Raw genomic sequence first — 21025 nt, forward strand, 5'->3', positions numbered from 1 at the left:
AGATGCTCGAGAAGGGAGCAGTGGAACAGGTCTTGGACCTGGAATCACCAGGCTTTTACAACAGACTGTTCCTGGTTCCAAAACAGTCTGGAGGTTGGCGGCCGGTATTGGATGTAAGTCGTCTGAACCTCTTTGTGGAGAAGCAGAGGTTCAAGATGGAGACACCTCAGTCAATTCTTGGGGCCTTAAGACCTGGAGATTGGATGGTATCAGTCGACCTTCAGGACGCTTATTTCCATGTCCCGATACATCCCCAATCAATGAAGTACCTTCGGTTCGTCCTGAAAGGGAAGGTATTTCAGTTCAGGGCTCTTTGTTTCGGACTGAGCACGGCCCCGTTTGTGTTCACCATCTTGATGAAGAATGTGGCGAGGTGGCTCCATCTCGACAACATCAGGATCTCTCTCTATCTGGACGACTGGCTCATACGAGCCACTTCGCAAGCCCGGGGCCTGGAGGACCTGCACACGACTTTGACCTTAGCTACGTCCCTGGGGCTTCTGGTAAACTTCGAAAAGTCACATCTGACCCCAACACAGTCCATCGTGTATCTGGGGATTCAGATGGATTCAGTGGCTTTTCAGGCTTTTCCATCCCAGGAACGTCAGCAACAAGGCTTAGAGAAAGTATCAGCCTTTCTAGGGAAGGATTCATGCTCGGTGAGGGAATGGATGAGTCTGCTGGGGACCATTTCCTCGTTGGAGAAGTTTGTTTCCCTGGGAAGGCTGCACCTCAGACCTCTTCAGTTCTTCCTGTCGGACAGCTGGTGAGACAAGAACAACCTTAACATGATTCTGACAATCTCAGAAGAGGTAAAAAGCCATCTAAGATGGTGGCTCGATCCGCTGAAGCTGTCAGAGGGAGTTTCCCTCAAGCTTCAGAGCCCCAACCTAGTGTTGTTCTCCGACGCGTCTTCCACGGGGTGGGGAGCAACACTAGGGGGGGAGGAAGTGTCAGACACCTGGAGAGGGGAACAGGTAGCCTGGCATATCAACATCAAAGAGCTGGCAGCAATCCAGTTGGCGCTCCAATTCTTTCAAGACAAAGTCTCCCGTCGCATAGTCCAGGTCAACTCGGACAACACCACAGCCCTGGCCTACTTAAAGAAGCAAGGAGGAACGCACTCTCGCTCCCTGTTTACTCTGGCAAAGGGGATTCTTCTATGGGCGAAAACGAGAAGTCATGATCCTCACAAGGTTCGTGGCCGGAGTCGAGAACGTCCGTGCGGAAATCCTCAGTCGGCAAGGACAACTGCTGCCGACGGAGTGGACCCTCACACCAGGAGGTATGCCAGGAGCTGTGGAGTCTTTAGGGATGTCCTCTAGTGGACATTTTTGCGACATCGAGGACAACGAGGCTTCCTCTCTATTGCTCCCCTGTTCTGGATCCAGGAGCAGTGGCAATAGACTCCCTGCTTTGGGATTGGACGGGTCTGGATCTCTACGCATTTCCCCCGTTCAAGATACTGGGAGAAGTGCTGAGAAAGTTCGCAGCTTCAGAAGGGACGAGGTTAACGTTGATCGCCCCCTTCTGGCCCGCGGCAGACTGGTTCACAGAGGTAATGTCCTTCCTGGTAGACTTTCCGAGAACGCTTCCGTCGAGAAGAGATCTACTCAAACAGCCCCACTTCGAGAGGTACCACAAAAACCTCTCCGCTCTGAGTCTGACTGCGTTCAGACTATCCAGAAGTTGGCCAGAGCGAGAGGTTTTTCAAAACCTGTGGCTAAAGCTATCGCCACCGCAAGGAGGCCTTCATCGATCGCTGTGTACCAATCGAAGTGGGCAGCTTTTAGGAACTGGTGCAGGAAGAAGGGCGTTTCCTCTACCACGACCTCTGTGAGCCAGATCGCCGACTTTCTTCTTTATCTCAGACAAGATTTAAAGTTAGCAGTGCCGATGATTAAGGGCTACAGAAGCGTTTTATTTGTAGTCTTTCGCCATAGAGGACTGGACCTAGCGAATAACAAAGATCTTCACGATCTCTTGAGATCGTTTGAGACCACCAAGGTGCCTCTCCCTAAGTTGCCTTCTTGGAGCTTAGACGTGGTCCTTAAGTTTTTGATGTCGGATCGCTTTGAACCACTTCACGCTGCGTCTTTTCGAGACTTAACTAGAAAGACTATTTTCCTAACTGCTCTGGCGACGGCGAAGAGAGTTAGCGAAATTCAAGCGATCAGTAAGCACGTCGGTTTCAAAGGGCATAATGCAGTTTGCTCTTTGGGGATGACGTTTCTGGCGAAAAACGAAAATCCCTCCAACCCTTGGCCTAAGTCTTTGAGTCCTGTGCCCTGTCAGGGCTCTAAGAACCTACCTGCAGAAAACGAAGGATTGTAGAGGTTCTTCTGAGAACTTATGGTGTTCAGTCAAGAGACCAGATATGCCTATGTCTAAAAATGCTCTGGCATTCTTCTTGAGGGACACCATAAAGGAGGCGCACTCATCATGCAATGACAGTGACTTGAGGCTGTTAAAGGTGAACGCCCACGAGGTGAGGGCTATTTTGACCTCGGTAGCCTTCCAGAAAAACATGGCTCTCAACGACATTTTGAGTGCCACCTTTTGGCGGAGTAACTCCGTGTTCGCCTCGCACTACCTGCGGGAGGTGAGAACGATGTACGAGAACTGTTACTCTCTAGGGCCATATGTCGCCGCAGACACTATTTTGGGGGCAGGAAGTAGCACTCATCCTTTCCCATAGAAAAGGGTAGGTGAGTTTTTAATTATTTGCATTTTTTGGTTGTAGGGTCGGCCGCTTAATGCGGACTTCCCTTCCGTTAGCCTTTACATGTGGGAGTTATTTTGTTAGGCTAGTTTAGGTGGTGGTTTTGCTTCATTGCCCTCATAAGTATGGTCATGGTCTAGTCACATTGTGGTCACGTCCCCGTTGACAGATCATCTAGAGCGCACCAGCTACACAGGTCACTACCTTGCTGGCAACTCTAGTAAAGCAGAAGCAGGCTTGGGTGACAGTAATCACGAAGTCAGCTATGCTAACAGGTAAGGAACCAAGATGTCAATCATCTACATTTATATGTTTCCTAAAATCCTATTCTGTCTCTCCCACCGCCAAAGGTGGGATTCAGCTATATATATATCTGACAGGTAAGTTTCATGAACAAAATGATATTGTTAAGATACAATAAAGTTTATTCATACTTACCTGGCAGATATATATATTTAAAGTACCCACCCACCTCCCCTCAGGAGACAGTGGAGATAGAAAATCTGATAGAAAATGGGAATGGTTCCTGATACTCGCCTCCCAGCGGCGGGAATGGGTACTAACCACCTAACTCCCACTACGTGTGTCGTAAGTTTTTAGAAATTCTGTCGGACTTCAGAGAATACAGCTATATATATCTGCCAGGTAAGTATGAACAAACTTTATTGTATCTTAACAATATCATTTTTCTTCATGAATTAACTTGAGTGTTTGAATGTATATAATTATGACAATTTCTACCCTACCCACTGATTTTTATGTTTGTTTGCTTTGCTCTTCGCAATTATGCAAACAGAACTTTAAAAAGAGCACTTCATTAACATTGGTTTCTTGATGCACTGATGATGAAATACTAAATGATGGGTAGAACATTTTGTAATCAACAAAAACATGAAATTTATTTTGTCAAGATAGGAATTTACATATACTTTACAGCATTTATGAAGAAATAATTTCCTATAGCTGCAGCATGTACGTATAGTTATTTCTTTCAGGTTGGTGTACTATTATTAATTCAGCACGTATTGGTAGGTAACCGTACAAAAGCAAAAACCACATATTTTGCCAATTACCTGTTTCACATAGTTCAAGAAAATTATCCACAGTCTCATTCTCTGCCGTTGGTGATGATGATAATGATGTGGTTTTTATGTAACACGAATTTATATATATTAAGCTAATGAATATACAGTGGTCCCCCCGTATTCGCGGGGGATGCGTACCAGACCCCCCGCGAATAGTTAGAATCCGCGAATGTTTGGAACCCCTATAAAAACGCTAAAAACAGCCTATTTTGTTAGTTAAAACTTAAGAAAAACCACTAAAAATTTTCATACTTGGTTTTTTTAATAGTTTTATCACAAAAAGTGCATTTTATGATGAAATTGATAACAAAAACCAGGAATTTGTGGATATTTCTCATAAAAAAATACCGCGAATGCGCGAATTTTCCGCGAATAATGCAGGGAAACATTCCCGAGAGAAATCCGCGAATGTGTGAGTCCACGAATACGGGGGGTCCACTGTATGTTAGTTCTTATGCTGCAGTCTGTTAATTTTTTTTGCTACTGATTTTGGCTGCAATTTGGTATGTTTGATGATTGGAGGGTGGATGATCAACATATCAATTTGCAGCCCTCTAGCCTCAGTCATTTTTAAGATCTGAGGCAGGACAAAAAAATTCGTCTCAATAGTTTTCTTTTACAGGAAGCAAAAAAAAAAAAACACTAAATATAAATAAGTAGATATAAATAGATTGAATTATGTCAGAAAAGAAAAATATAAAGAAAAATGCAAGAAGATGAAGATTGAGTTAGAAATTGAAGATTGTCATACTCTAGACCTTGACCTTCCTGTCATACTCTAGACCTTGACATAGGGGAAGGTACGCTTGACAACAACCAACTTATCCATTTGCATTTAATGAAGTTGCTCAAAGAAAAATTAAAGCAAGCCCTAATAGTTAATAGGTTCAAAGCAGTTGGACAAGCATGCCATGCAGAAAACCTAACTATAGCATTATTGTAGTTTTTGATATTGCCAAGTTAAAGTATGATAATAACACAGAGCTACTACCACCATTCTTAATGCCGTGGTAATTGTAATTTGATAAAAACATTGGATAGGTAATTTAACAGAAAGTACAAACTATGGAAAATATTTTTTGAAATTCTAATCAATTACGTATTGTGATGTATAATCCAAAGAATGTCACAGGGGTAAAAGGCTGTCTTTCCTGACATCAATAAACATGATCAGTTATTGCCTCCTTGTGTACAAATCTCTTTGCAGACTGAAGATTAAAACAAGAGGTAATGACAACAGAAATGCTTTCTCTTATATTGAATAAGAATAAAAATGATAGAATTTTAAAAATAATTTATTGAAAAACTTTATTATTTTTAGTTGTTGCGACAGATTTGTAGATTATGAGGCAGTCCTAGTGCGGGTACAAAGAGGCACATACGGCAGGATTTTTACCATGGTTGTCGACTTGAAGAACTATGACCCTGTCATCGACTGGGGCACGTACACGTGCGAGGTCACATCTGAGAATGAGACCAACAGAAGTAGTTCTGTTGTCAGTGGTATGACAAGGCCATTTGAAATGGAAGTTTCACCTAAGGTCGTCGTTGTGGAAAAGGTTAGTCTACCTCTTAAAATAACCTAATAGTTTTCAAACTGTCAACTGTTCAACATTGCTTCATGAATAAGTGTACTTTTCTTACTAAACCTTGTCTTCTGGAGGAGTAATATGGATGATAGTGATTATGCATTTCTCTCAGTTCAGTTTATAGAAAAGACACACAAAGGTTATTTGGGTTTTGTCATCCTCTTGATAGTTGCAGTAATCCAAATTGCATTTATTATTACAAAACCAAACTTCCAAGAATTAAGAGCTTTGGGAACTGTGATAAAATAGTTCCATCTCCTTCTAAATCTTTTCTCAACACCCTTCACCATTTCCAATAATTTTTAGAACTCTTGCTTGTCTCTTATCCTACAATCTGATACAACTGTCCCACTTTTGATTCTCATATTCTTGTTCCCACTTTCCTATAATTGATCCTTAGGTATATAAACCTCTTCTGTCCCTATCATACACAAAGCCTTTTGCCAATCGTGTGAATTTTTTTATTTCAGTATGTTAAGACTGAATGATTTGACTAGAGACTGTTCCTCTGACTAAGCATTCAGCTTCTCCAATCTTAGTTCTCAAGTCAGTGAAGACAGGAAAAAGCTAGATGCCAGATAGCATCTTTCCTATGTTTCCCTCTTGCTTTAAGCAGATAAACTTTCTCCAGTATTTTGCCTTCTTTTTCTTGCCACCTAAATATAATTTCATTGCTTTTTTTTAACAGAATGATGACTTAAAGGTGTTGTGCTCCACTAAAAATATGTGGTATGGAGGCAATCATTACTCTGTGGCATGGAAAGTTTTTCCTGAAGATACTGTTGGGAATTTCACACCTCGATTGCTACACTGGAGAGGGTCTGAACTTACCCTCTCCAATATCACAGTAAGTATGAAAATTTGAGTTTTTTCAAATAATCTTTGTTAAACAATGAGAGATTTGGGCTTGTATGAAAGTTCTTAAATTGTCTTTTGTCGTGGGTTTCTTAATAATTTCATGATTTATTTTTTTATACATACCAGTATTTATTTTTTCAGGTATTTACCATTATTGGACCTTTTTTTTTTGTAAATCCTTTCAAGATTAGGAATGAAATTTAAAAAATATCCTCAATATATATATACTATATATAATATAGTATAGATATATATTATATATATAAGATAATATATATAACGTCTATATAGATATATATATATAATATTTACGTATATATAATATATTAAATAAATATAAAATATTAAATAAATTACTAAAATAAATATAATATATAATATAACTATATATATAATATATATATATATATATATATATATATAATTAGAAATATATATATATATCTATATATATATATATATATATATATATATATTATATATATATATATATATATATTAAATATATAATAATATAATATATATGATATATATATATATCATATATATATATATATGTATATATATAATATATATATATATATATATATATTAGTATATGATATATATATATATATATAAATATACTATACTATAAGTATATAATATAATCTATGTTATAATATATATATATATATATATCTATATATATAGTATATATTACTATATTATAGATATATAAATATATATTTATATATATATATTATCTATATATATATATATTATATATATATATATATATATATTTATATAATTATAATACTATATATATAATATATATATATATATAATAATGTATATATTATATGATCTATATATATATATATCATAGCTATAATTATATATTATTAATCTATTATATATATATAGTATATATATATATATATTATATATCTATATATATATAATATTATCTATATATATATATATTAATATATATATATATATTATTTACGGCTCTACATACGAAAATTTTTCAAGATACGAAAGATTGTTGCTGGAAAGTCCGAGATTCGCCTGGACCACTGATAAAAAATTTGAAACTCGCGCTCCCCCAACTGAATAGACTCGTCACCATCCTCCTGCTCTCCCATTGGTTCCTGATGCTAGTCACCGCCATGAGATCCTTCTCTCCTATTGGTCAGCATCCTTCCCATCATGCATCTTACTACGTCGCAGCGTGCCTCGGCCACTCGGTACCAGCATCGTTATCGTACGCACGCGGTATTCGTTCATTCTAACGATTTCATTTATTAATGTAAATTCGTTAGTGATTTCGTTGCAGTATACATACTTTATCGTGTTGTGTGAGAACTTTACTCTACTTATACGTAAATTACGTACAGTATATACGTAGTCATGGGTCCCAAGAAAGTTGAAATTCACGGAAAGAAGAGAATGCTCTCTTTGGAGACAAAGATAGAGATTATCAAGAAGTATGAAGCTGGTATGCGATTTCACACCTCGATTGCTACACTGGAGAGGGTCTGAACTTACCCTCTCCAATATCACAGTAAGTATGAAAATTTGAGTTTTTTCAAATAATCTTTGTTAAACAATGAGAGATTTGGGCTTGTATGAAAGTTCTTAAATTGTCTTTTGTCGTGGGTTTCTTAATAATTTCATGATTTATTTTTTTATACATACCAGTATTTATTTTTTCAGGTATTTACCATTATTGGACCTTTTTTTTGTAAATCCTTTCAAGATTAGGAATGAAATTTAAAAAATATCCTCAATATATATAATATATATAATTATATTAATTGATATTATTATATATATGTATATAATAATATAACTAATAGTATATAATATATATATATATATATTGATATATATTATATTATATTAATATATATAATAATACGTATGTATATATCTCTATATATATATATACGGTAATTGTACTATATATATATTATATCTATATATAAGTATATATATATATATATATATATTATTATATTTAATATATATATTATTAAATATTATATATATTATATTATAAATTATTATATCTATATATATATATATCTATCTATGTATGTATAGATATATATATATATATATATATATTATAATATATATATATATATATATATATATTATATATATATATATATATATATATATAAGTATATATATATATATATATATATATATTCTCTATATTATATATATATTATATATTAATTATACATATATATATCTAATATATATTCTATATATTATATATTTATATATATATATATATAGTCTATATATATATAATATAATATATAATATCATATATATACTATATATATCTATATCTACTATATATATATAATGAACATATTATATATATATTTATATCATTCGAGCTACAAATGTCCTTTAATATCATATTCGCTCTACCTCGGAATTGATATATTTTCATATATGTACCGAGGGGGAATTTTTTAGTTGATAATAATTTCGTACCCCCATGGGATCGAACCACCGTCCAGTAGGACAGGGGAACGAAATCAGGATCGGACAGTGACACTACCGCGAAACGGCTATCAAGAGAGGCTAAAGGTTTATATCGATTCTGACCATTTCAAATCAACGTCGATCTCGTTGTATTTGTAATTAGAATCGATATGGAACCCCCTCCACCATGGTAGCCGATTCGAGCGTTTGACCCACGCAGCCTTTTTATGAATATTTATCACATCACCGTGATTCATATAAATCATTCGAGCTACAAATGTCCTTTAATATCATATTCGCTCTACCTCGGAATTGATATATTTTCATATCAATTCCGAGGTAGAGCGAATATGATATTAAAGGACATTTGTAGCTCGAATGATTTATATGAATCACGGTGATGTGATAAATATTCATATATATATATATATATATATATATATATATATATATATATATATATATATATATATATATATATATATATCTATATATATATATATATCTATATATATATATATATATATATATATATAGATTATATATATATATATATATACTTACATATATATATATATATATATATATATATATATATATATATATATATATATATATATTTTACGGCTCTACATACGAAAATTTTTCAAGATACGAAAGATTGTTGCTGGAAAGTCCGAGATTCGCCCGGACCACTGATAACAAATTTGAAACTCGCGCTCCCCCAACTGAATAGACTCGTCACCATCCTCCTGCTCTCCCATTGGTTCCTGATGCTAGTCACCGCCATGAGATCCTTCTCTCCTATTGGTCAGCATCCTTCCCATCATGCATCTTACTACGTAGCAGCGTGCCTCGGCCACTCGGTACCAGCATCGTTATCGTACGCACGCGGTATTCGTTCATTCTAACGATTTCATTTATTAACGTAAATTCGTTAGTGATTTCGTTGCAGTATACATACTTTATCGTGTTGTGTGAGAACTTTACTCTACTTATACGTAAATTACGTACAGTATATACGTAGTCATGGGTCCCAAGAAAGTTGAAATTCACGGAAAGAAGAGAATGCTCTCTTTGGAGACAAAGATAGAGATTATCAAGAAGTATGAAGCTGGTATGCGATTGAATGTGATCACCAAGGAATCCGTCGACAATAGGCACCATCCTTAAGCAGAAGGATGTCATCAAAGCAGCTACACCTTCCAAGAGCGTCACTATTTTGTCCAGCAAGAGGACCCACGTGCACGACGAGATGGAACGGCTGCTTCTTGTCTGGATAAAAGACAAAGAAATCGCTGGCGATGCGATAACGGAGACGGCAATCTGCCACAAGGCCAGCGCTATTTTCAGCGATTTGATTGCCCAGGCCGAAGACGACGGAGGAGAAGGGACATCAACGCCAGCCCCAGAGTTCAAGGCTTCGTGTGGGTGGTTCGAGAAATTCCGTAAACGGACTGGTATCCATTCGGTGGTGCGGCATGGGGAGGCTGCCAGCTCGGACACGAAAGCGGCCAAAGCTTTAAAAAGACGTTCGACGAGATGGTGACCAAGGAAGGCTACAGTTCTCAGCAAGTCTTCAACTGTGATGAGACTGGCCTTTTTTGGAAAAAAATGCCTCGTCGGACGTACATCATGGAGGAAGAGAAGAAGCTACCCAGGCACAGGCTTTCGCTTGCACTTTGTTCAAACACCAGTGGGGTGTGAAGACCAGAGATTAAGACAGGTAGCTGGGTACTGATAATTTATTTACAGACAAACTGAGTTGACATAGACAGGTGCAGACGGATATGTAGTGCAGTCTCGCACCGCAAACAGAAATGACTCCGAGACGGTAAATTTGTGTTTTCTTACAGACATTCATTTAGATATAATAAAGCGTACAAATAATGGAATTGCATGTGTTATACATCGTCGGAAAGGCCGCGGAACGCTCTATCGGATGGTAGTAAGAACAACGCGACTTGATGATTGGTTACAATGAAAATAGGGAAAAAGCGTTGTCCTTACAAATACTCCGCCCCAAGACAATGATTATGGAGTAATTATTGGATGACAATCTTTGAGGCAGGGGGCGACCCCGTGTCGTTGTGGCACTTGATGTGGGGCGTCCTCGAGTATAGTCCTTCGGTTTTGCTGATCGAGAGGATGCCTCCCCTGGCAGTAGCCTGGGGGGTTCTACTGTATGCCGGGCGACCAAGACTGCGAGAGAGAGCTGCATTGTGTGTGGTGGTGGAGTGGGACGGGCCGTGGGGATCCCCAGGTGCGGCAGCGGCATAGGTTGGGCTGAGGAAATCCCCAGCGCGGCAGCGGCGTCCGGCGGGTAGAGCGGAACCACAGGTGAGCAGCGGCGTCAGCAGGTCGAGGAAACCCACAGGTAGCAGCATCGGCAGGCAGGGGAGGCCCACAGGCGTGTCTGTGGGTCGAGGAGGACTACAGGCGGCGGCGTCAGAAAGGGTGAGCAGGTTCACAGGTGTAGCATCGACGTCAGGAAGGCCGAGCGAGCCCCAGGAATAACGGCAGCGTCGAGGGTTTGAAGAGGCCCACAGGCAGCGACGTCAGGGGGCCAAGCAGGCCCACGTGTGCGGCAGCGATATCGGGTGGGTAAAGCAGGTCCCTCGGTGTAGCAACGGCGTCGGCAGGCAGGGGAGGCCCACAGGCAGCGACGTCGGGTGGGTAAAGCACGTCCCTGGATATAGCAGCAGTGTCGGCAGGCAGGGGATTTTGTCTGGGGACTCGCAGGTGCGGCAATGGCGCCGGGGGAAAAACTGAGGAGGCCCGCAGTTTCGGCGGGTCGAGAAGATATCTGGTGTCCCCCGGGTGAGACAAAGGAGGCCGCGACGTCGGATGGATGTTTCTGAACCGCCGCCTGAATTTTGTGTTGGGTGACCAGCACCCAGCTACCCGTCCTCGAAATAAACGCCAAAACACGCTGGGAAGCAGTGCCGTGATTAGTCCGTTAATGGCGTTGGTGTCGTCCTCGCAGTGGAGTTTTCAGAGACCTAAACTGTGGCGCCGTATTGAGTCTGTTAAAGGTTCTCTGAAGGTGAGCGGCCATAAATAGTCCGTTAAAGGCTGGGCCTAAACCGCTGTGTCACCAACTCCGGGAGGTCACCAGTTGTGAAGACCAGAGATTAAGACAGGTAGCTGGGTACAGATAATTTATTTACAGACAAACTGAGTTGACATAGACAGGTGCGGACGGATATGTAGTGCAGTCTCGCACCGCAAACAGAAATGACTCCAAGACAGTAAATTTGTTTTCTTACAGACATTCATTTAGATATAATAAAGCGTACAAATAATGGAATTGCATGTGTTATACATCGTCGGAAAGGCCGCGGAACACTCTATCGGATGAAAGTAAGAACAACGCGACTTGATGATTGGTTACAATGAAAATAGGGAAAAAGCGTTGTCCTTACAGGGGATTGCAAGGTGAAGCCCCTACTGGTCTATCATTCCGATACTCCTCGAGCCTTCAAGGCCCACAAAGTGCCTAATGAGAAGCTTCCAGTGATGTGGAGGGCTAATGCGAAAGCCTGGGTAACGAGGCTTTTGTTCACCGAGTGGGTAAAATGATATTGTCATGTTACAATAAAGTTTTATACATACTTACCTGACAGATATATACTTAGCTATAGACTCCATTGTCCCCGACAGAATTTCAAATTTCGCGGCACACGCTACCGGTAGGTCAGGTGATCTACCGCCCTGCCCTGGGTGGCAGGACTAGGAACCATTCCCGTTTTCTAATCAGAATTCTTCTCTTCCACCTGTCTCCTGCGGGGAGGCTGGGTGGGCCATTATCCGTATATTCTGTCAGGTAAGTATGTATAAAACTTTATTGTAACATGACAATATCATTTTTATACATTCAACTTCCCTGCCAGATATATACTTAGCTGATTAGCACCCATTGGTGGTGGGTAAGAGACAGCTAACTACTGAAATAGACAGGTAAACAACATATGTTGTAGGTATTAATAAACCTTGGTTCCTACCTTATTAGGCTGAAGACTTTGCGGCTACTGCCTTGGAGTCTGCTTAGCCTCAAGAGCCTCAGCGAGATATTGATCTATGGCTAAGAGTTCTTGTGGGTCTGCCAATGGGGTCTTATCCACTTACTCGGCAGAGCCTAAAGGCCTTTGTCATTGGGTGCTATTCCACTAACATGACAATACACCTTGTTCAAGGAGCACAACACCGATCCCGATCACCTGATCCTAACATCCATGTTAGTTCTAAGATTGCAAGGAGTTATCCCCGAACTCCTTACAAACAACCAAAAACTCGAAACATAATTACACGTTCATTTATACAAAATATACAAAAAAAAAATTTTGTACCCCCCTACTAGCCATACATACCCTTGATCCCCTACCAGCAATGACACTATGCGCCCGTGCGACATCCGTGAGCTTGCTAATAGAAAACCAAGCACATATCTGACAAGAGGGTTTATGTACGATAAAATTAAAATATTTAAGGATCAGTCTTTGCTCCAAGACCCAGAACTGTATCTGCTGATACAAATGGACCTAGAGAGAAGCACTTCTCATAAGTCACTTTCACATCCTTCAGGTAATGAGACGCAAACACTGAATTGCACCTCCAATAAGTAGTCTCAATGATATTTCTAAGAGACATATTCTTTTGGAACGCCAGGGACGTTGCTTACTGCCCCTCACCTCATGGGTCTTAACCTTTAGAAGACCGAAGGATTTCTCCGAGCAGTTCTTGTGTGCGTCAGTAATTACGCTTCTCACAAAGAAGGCCAAGGCGTTTTTGGACATTGAGTCTTTTGGGGTTCTTCACAGCACACCAAAGACCTTGTTGACAACCTCCATCTGTTTCTTTCTCTAAATAAAATTTAAGAGCTCTCACTGGACAGAGAGACCTCTCTGTCTCTCTGCCTACGAGGCTAGATAGACCTTTTACCTCAAAGCTTCTGGGCCAAGGTTTTGATGGGTTTTCGTTCTTCGCCAGAAACAATGTCTGGAACGAGCAGATAGCAGCATCTCCTTTGAATCCCACTGTGGAGTCCAGAGCGTGCAATTCGCTCGTCCTCTTGGCTGTAGCGAGAGACAACAGGAATAAGCATTTCCTAGTGACGTCGCGGAAGGAAGCCAGATGTAGAGGCTCGAATTTTATCCGAGGAAAGGAATTTCAGGACCACGTCCAGATTCCAACTAGGTGTTCTAGGACTTGCTGCTTTTGAAGTTTCAAAGGATCTAATCAAATCATGTAGATCTTTGTTATCTGCAATTTCTAGCCCTCGATTCCTGAATACTGAAGACAGCATGCTTCTGTATCCCTTGATTGTTACACAGATAGGTGCAATTCTCTCTCAGAAAGAGGAGGAAATCGGCAATGTTAACTATAGAGGTACTGGAGGAGGACAGCTTCTGACTCTTACACCACCTCCTAAAGACTTCCCACTTCGATTGGTATACTCTTCTCGTCGAAGATTGCGGGCGGGCCTCGAGCGATAGCGCCTGCAGCCTTGCGAGAAAAGCCCCTCGCTCTGACAAGTCTTTCGATAGTCGAAAGGCAGTCAGAGCGAGACCGGGGAGGTTGTGATGAAACCTCTCGAAGTAGATCTGGTCTGCTTGGAAGAGATCTGGGGAAGTCCACTATCCACTCCAGTACCTCCGTGAACCATTCTTGGGCTGGCCAAAATGGGGCTATTAGGGTCAACTTCGTGCTCTTTGAAGCTACGAACTTCCTGAGCACTTCCCCCAGGATCTTGAACGGGGGAAAGGCGTAGGCGTCTAAACCCGACCAATCCAGGAGAAACGCGTCTATTGCAAAGGCTCTCGGATCTTCCACTAGAGAGCAAAGATCTCTACTCTTTTGGAGAGGAACGTCGCAAAACAGGTCTAGTGAGGTCTCCCCACAGGACCAAAGACTTCGACACACTTCTGCATGTAGAGTCCACTCTGTGGGAAGGACCTGATTCCTCCTGCTTAGTCTGTCCGCTCTCACATTCTTTATCCTTGCACAAATCTTGAGAGGAGTTATGCCTCTTTCCTCTGTCCAGTTAACAGGTCTTTTGTTAACTGATAGAGGGAGAAAGAGTGCGTGCCTCCTTGCTTGCGTATGTAAGCCAGAGCCGTGGTGTTGTCCGAGTTTATCTGTATCACCCCGCCTCTGACTATCTCCTCGAAGAACCTTAAGGCTAGGTGTATGGCCACTAGTTCCTTGCAATTGATGCCAGACTGCCGCGACCCGGACACCTGTTCCTTTGTCCAGGTGCCTGACACCTCCCTTGTCTCCTAGCGTCGCTCCCCATCGACTCCGAAGCGTCGGAAAATAACACTGGTCTGGGTTCTGCAGGGCAAGCGACACGCCTTCGTTCTTCTGAAGAGGAAGGATCCACCACTTCAAGTGATCTTTTTATCTCTTGTGAAGCGGGAAGGTGTCTGAGAGTTTGTCTTGTCTTCCAACTCCACACCCTTTCAGGAAAAACTGAAGAGGGCGAAGGTGAAGTCCTCCCCAGAGAAGAAGAACTTTTCTAGCGAGGTACAGAGTCCCCTAAAAGGCTCAGATAATCCTCTGCTGAACTGCTCTTTCTCTCTAAGAAGTTCGAGATTCTCGACAAACCTCGAGTGATTCTCTCTCGCGAAGGAAATACTCGAAAACCCCGAGAATCCATCTGAATCTCCAGATAGACCAAGCTCTGGCTGGGGATCGGCTGCGACTTCTCGAGGTTCACGAGTAATCCCAGCGATTCTATCATGTTTCTTGTTATTGATAAGTCCTCCAAGCACTGATCTCCGACTTGGCCCTGATCAGCCAGTCGTCTAAGTAGAGGGAGATGTTTATTCCCTCTAGGTGAAGCCATTTTGTACATTCGCCATCAGGTTGGTGAAGACCTGTGGAGCTGTAGACAGGCCGAAACACAGAGCCCATGAATTGAAAAATCTTGCTCCTATATAAATCGAAGATATTTCTTTGACAATGGTGAATGGGAACGTGGAAATATGCATCTTGCAAGTCCAGAGAGACCATCCAATCTCCTGGACGAAGAGCTGACATTACTGAGGCGGACGTTTCCACTCGAACTTCTTTTCTGAACAAAGTGATTCAGAGCGCTTACGTCCAGTACTGGTCTCCACCCCCCCGATGCCTTTGGTACTAGAAAAAGGCAATTGTAAAATATCCCGGGGAGTGTGGATCCTGCACAAGTTCGATGGCCTCCTTTTCCCACATTTGTTCCACCATTTGAAGGAGAGTCTTTCTCATTACAGGTCTCTGTACCTCGCTGACAGTTCCCGAGGCGTAGATGTTAGGGGAGGACTGTCCTCGAAGGGGATTACGTATCCTTTCTTTAGGACTGAAACTGACCAAGGGTCGGCTCCCCTTTTTGCCCAGACTCCTGCAAAGTTCAGGAGTCTGGCGCCCACTGGTGCTTGAAGGAACAACAAGTCATTTTGTCTTCTTGAAAGGTCTGAAGGAAGACCTTCCTCTCTTGTCAGAGCTCTTCTTTCTGGCAGGGGGACGAGCCGCTGCACCTCCACGAAAGGGCTGCTGAGGAGGACGAGAGTCCTTTTTATTCGTAGACACTACAGGACGGCCCTTCTTGGACGTTTGTACAAGTAGGTCTTGTGTCGCCTTCTCAGTTAGCGAGCGAGATATATCCTTCACTAAGTGAGAAGGAAACGATGATCTGACAGAGGGGCGAACAATAACGCTGTCCTCTGGCTCGGAGAAACCCCTTTTGATAACAGGGATCCATAAGACTGATCTCTTCTTCAGAAGACCAGCACCAAATAGGGAAGCAACTTCTCTCCCGAACCGTCTTGTACTGCCTTGTCCATGCAAGACAGGACCTCATGGAGAATCTCTGGGTTCTTAAGAAACTCCGGGTCTTTAGATTTATTAGCCAGAACTCCGAGTGACCAATCCAGAAAATTGAACACCTCTAAAGTGACAAAAAGTCCCTTTAGAAAGTGGTTCAACTCCGAAATGCTCCACGTAGATCTGACCGATCCTAAAGAGTGACGTCTGGAGGCATCCACTAAATTGCAAAGTCCGCATCTGCTGCCGAAGCAGGAGAGAAAGACCCATAGTCTCTCCTGTCCCATACCAAATACCTCTCTTTCCATGGAGTTTGGAAGGAGGCATGCAGAATACAGTCTTTCCCAACTCTTTCTTATTGCCCATCCAAGAATCTAAAGATTGGAGGGCCTTCTTCATGGAAATCGCAGGTTTCATTTTCAGAAAGGGCGAAGATTTCACCGTAGTCGAGCTCGAAAAGAGAGACGAGGAGAAGGAGGAGAGCCGCCGGACTAAGAGAGTCTCCAAACTCTTGTAGTAACAACGGAGTCCCCCTCATTTGTCAGGAAGCTCGTCATCAGACAAATCGTCCAAACCTCGATCAGACGAAGGAGAAAGCTCTCGTTTGGAGGAAGAGTCTTTCCAAGACCTCCTACGATCTGAAGGAGAGGAGCTTCTGTTTGGAGAAGAGTCATAAATTCCAGAAATGAGTCTCCGACTCCTGCCTCCTGGCTCTTGACTCTTGCCTCCTGACTCCTGCCTCCTGGTTCTGACTCCTGCCTCCTGACTCGGACTCCTGCTCCTGACTCCTGCCTCCTGCCTCCTGACTCCTGCCTCCGCCTCCTGACTCCTGACTCCTGCCTCCTGCCTCCTGACTCCTGACTCCTGCCTCTTGCCTCCTGGCTCTTGCCTCCTGGCTCCTGCCTCTTGCCTGGGTGACTCCTCACTCCTGGCTCTTGGCTTTCCCTGCTCTTGGGTGACTCCTCACTCCTGGCTCTTGGTCTTCCTGCCTCCCTGGTGACTCCTCACTCCTGGCCGGTGCCAGAACGCCTGAATCGGCTCACTCCGTAAGGTTTTTGACTTCCACGATCTTACAAGAAGCCTCACCTCGAGTAGGACATCGATCCTGGCGGCAGATACCTCCATACGTCTGGAAGACCTTTTGATAGAAGGGAAGAGTCTTTTCCTTCTAGGAGGCTCCTTGAAAGCACTCCTACAAAAAGACGAAAAATCTGCTCCTGCATAGCAATCATAAACCTCTTAGTAACCTCCTCTTTATCCTCTTCGGGAGGAGGGGAAAGGAGGAGGGGAGGAGTCCATAGCCTCCACCTCCTGACTCCTTCTAACTCTGGTTGACAGAATGGCTCTTCTTGCCTTCTTAACTCCCGAAGGAGACTCCTCAGGGAAGTTTTTTCCCGGGCTCGAGTCAATCGTCGGAGCCTTCCAGCTCCTCTTCAGTGGTCGCGAGCGATCTGAATCCCTCCAATCACGTCTCGGAGACGAAGATCCCGACGAAGAAAAACACTCACGCAGGACGCTTTTACAATAGCGATCCCTGGCAGTCTGGGGTGTCACAGAAACCGCCGAAGGGACACCTGATCGGTGGGGATTCTCCACAACCTCCTTTCGGTTTTTGACATTCCTTCTCCTCTGGGCATGTGAGCTTGGAAGAGGTCTAGACCTAGGAGCGTTGCTGAGACGACCAGATGCCCCCCTCCACTACACTGGGGGGACACTCATATCACTGTCCACTGAAAAATCACTAGCCTTACCTTGCAGGGCAGCCATTTTGTTTCCATTAACTTGAAGGCCGCTTTTAGATCCACAAGTTCTTTCGCTGAATCTACAGGTTTCTGCAATAGGAGAAGGGCTGAAATGGAAGGAGAAGTAGCAATACTTACCCTTGGGGAAGATCCCAAGCTAGGAATTAGTTCATTAGATCTCGAACTACTTAAACTTCTAGAAGAAGCCTTCCTCACTCTTTCTCTTTCTAACTTTTTCAAATAATTAGTTAGATTCTTCCATTCATTCTCACTCAAATTCTCACATTCCTTGCAAGTATTAGTGAAAGAACATTCATACTCCCTGCAACCCTTGCATACAGTGTGAGGGTCTACCGAAGCTTTCGGCAACCTCACCTTACAGCCTACATTCACACAACGTCTCACAACCATTCCAGTGTCAGACATTTTTAAAGAAAAATCCAAAATCAAGTCCACAAAACAGTCCACAAAAGCGTATGCCAATCCAACAATCCAGATACGTCATCAAAAGTCGGTCAAGAAGATCAATTGCCGGTGAAAAAAGAAAAACCAATCGAGAGGAACCAACAACAATGTTGACGGTCCGGACGACAGAAGAATTCTGATTAGAAAACGGGAATGGTTCCTAGTCCTGCCACCCAGGGCAGGGCGGTAGATCACCTGACCTACCGGTAGCGTGTGCCGCGAAATTTGAAATTCTGTCGGGGACGACGGAGTCTATAGCTAAGTATATATCTGGCAGGGAAGTTGAATGTATAAAATCTGTGTTTCGGCCCGACAGTGAAGAAATTCTTGGAAGAGAAGCGCCTCCCTCTGAAATGTCTGCTGGTGTTGGACAATGCCCCTCCCCACCCTCCTGGCCTCGAAGAAGATATCCTAGCCGAGTATTCCTTCATCAAGGTTTTTTATCTTCCGCCTAACACCACCCCTCTCCTCCAGCCCATGGACCAGCAAGTGATATCGAAGTTTAAGGAGCTGTATACGAAACATCTTTTCAAGAGATGTTTCGACATCACCGATACCACAGACCTCACCTTGCGTGAATTTTGGAAGGAGCATTTCGACATCGTCATATGCATCCGACTCATCGACCAAGCTTGGCAGGTTTCGAGGCGAACCTTGAATTCCTTGTGGAGGAAACTCAGGCCTGATGCTGTATCCGCCCGAGACTTCGAGGGATTCGACGTGGGCGAAGCTGGTGCTGCAGGTCAGAAAACTGTTGACGATCCTGAAACTGTTTTTTTGCAACCAGATCTTGACGAGATCGTTGCACTTGGCAAGTCCATGGGCTGGTCGTCGACGAGGATGACATCAACGACCTTCTCGAGGAGCACCAAGAGGAGCTTACGACAGATGACCTGAAGGAGTTGGAGGCCATGCAACATAACGTCGCTCAAGAGGAGTTCTCTAGCAGTGGCGAGGAGGAGAGGACAACCCTATGACAACGGCAGAAATTAAGGATGTTCTAGCCGCTTTTCATGAAGTGCAATCACTTATAGAAAAAAAAGACACCCTGAAAAGGCTCACACAGGTCGTATGCTTGCACAGTTCGATGACGTTTGCCTGAGTCATTTCAGGAACATTGTGAAAAGTAGGCAGAAGCAATCTTCCTTGGATAGTTATTTTTTAAAGAGGCCTTTAGTATTAGCAGGAGTAAGCAAAAAGGAAGAACCAAGTGATACTAAAAAACAGAAAATTGAAAGTGGTGATGAAGTTTTTTTAAATTTTTGTAAAAAAAAAAAAAAAAAAAAAAAAAAAAAAAAATAAATTAAATAAAATATTTTAGTTTTTGTAAAGTTAAGTGTTACAGTTTTGTTAATGTGTTTCGTAAATTTTAGTTTATGTATGTTTTCCTTACATTTTTTTATGTGTTTCGTAAAGTTAAGTGTACGTACATACATACGTATCTGCCGTTTGTCCTCCTCCTCTGTCGCCACTCTCGGAGATAGCCTCACTCGAAAGGTAAGCTTCCACATTTTACTACATACGTACAGTATTTCTTGTATACCATGTACACTAATACACTTTATTTACAGGTAATTAGCAGTACGTTATTAACCCTTAAACGCCGAAGCGGTAAAAATAAAAAACTCCCCCGAATGCCGGAGCCGGTTTTGAGTGAGCGCGGAAGCTGAAAAAATAATTTTTTCAAAAAATTACAGCGCGCTTAGTTTTGAAGATTAAGAGTTCATTATTGGCTCCTTTTTTTGTCATTGCCTGAAGTTTAGTATGCAATCATCAGAAATGAAAAATAATATCATTATCATATGTAAATAATGCGATATATGGTAGCGAAAAATAATCATACATAATTGTATTTAAATCACGCTGTGCAAAAAACGGTAAAAGCTAACGAGTTTCTTTTTTTTTCGTTGTATTGTACACTAAATTGCAATCATTTTGATATATAATACATTGTAAAACAATAAAAGCAACACCGGAAAAATATTATCACAAAATGATGTACGAATTCGTAACGCGCGGACGTAAAAAATGTTTTTTTCAAAAATTCACCGTAAATCTAAATATTGTTGTCTAGAGACTTCCAATTTGTTTCAAAATGAATACAAATGATTGAATATTACGATACTGTAAGAGTTTTAGCTTACAATTGCAGTTTTCGACCATTTCCGATGAGTTAAAAATGACCAAATGTCGAAATGTTTTTATAATTTTTTTTTATATGCAATTATTTCGGAAATTAGAAAAGCTACAACCTTCAAATATTTT

At 41.7% G+C, this 21025-nt stretch overlaps 1 protein-coding gene across 5 annotated transcripts in view; it reads left to right on the forward strand.

Annotated features, from left to right (window-relative positions):
* The window catches only part of LOC135218486 (uncharacterized), an 81365-nt gene that overhangs the window by 25371 nt on the left and 34969 nt on the right, over positions 1–21025 (forward strand). For 4 of the 5 annotated variants that reach the window (XM_064254827.1, XM_064254829.1, XM_064254831.1 and 1 more), the window contains exons 11-12: positions 5129–5366; positions 6085–6243. In XM_064254827.1, the coding sequence (XP_064110897.1) occupies positions 5129–5366; positions 6085–6243 (397 nt within the window). The remainder of the gene's footprint in view (positions 1–5128; positions 5367–6084; positions 6244–21025) is intronic. The other variant, XM_064254828.1, reaches the window with a different exon arrangement.

Source organism: Macrobrachium nipponense, chromosome 9 (assembly GCF_015104395.2).
Source record: "Macrobrachium nipponense isolate FS-2020 chromosome 9, ASM1510439v2, whole genome shotgun sequence".
Lineage (NCBI taxonomy): Eukaryota > Metazoa > Arthropoda > Malacostraca > Decapoda > Palaemonidae > Macrobrachium > Macrobrachium nipponense.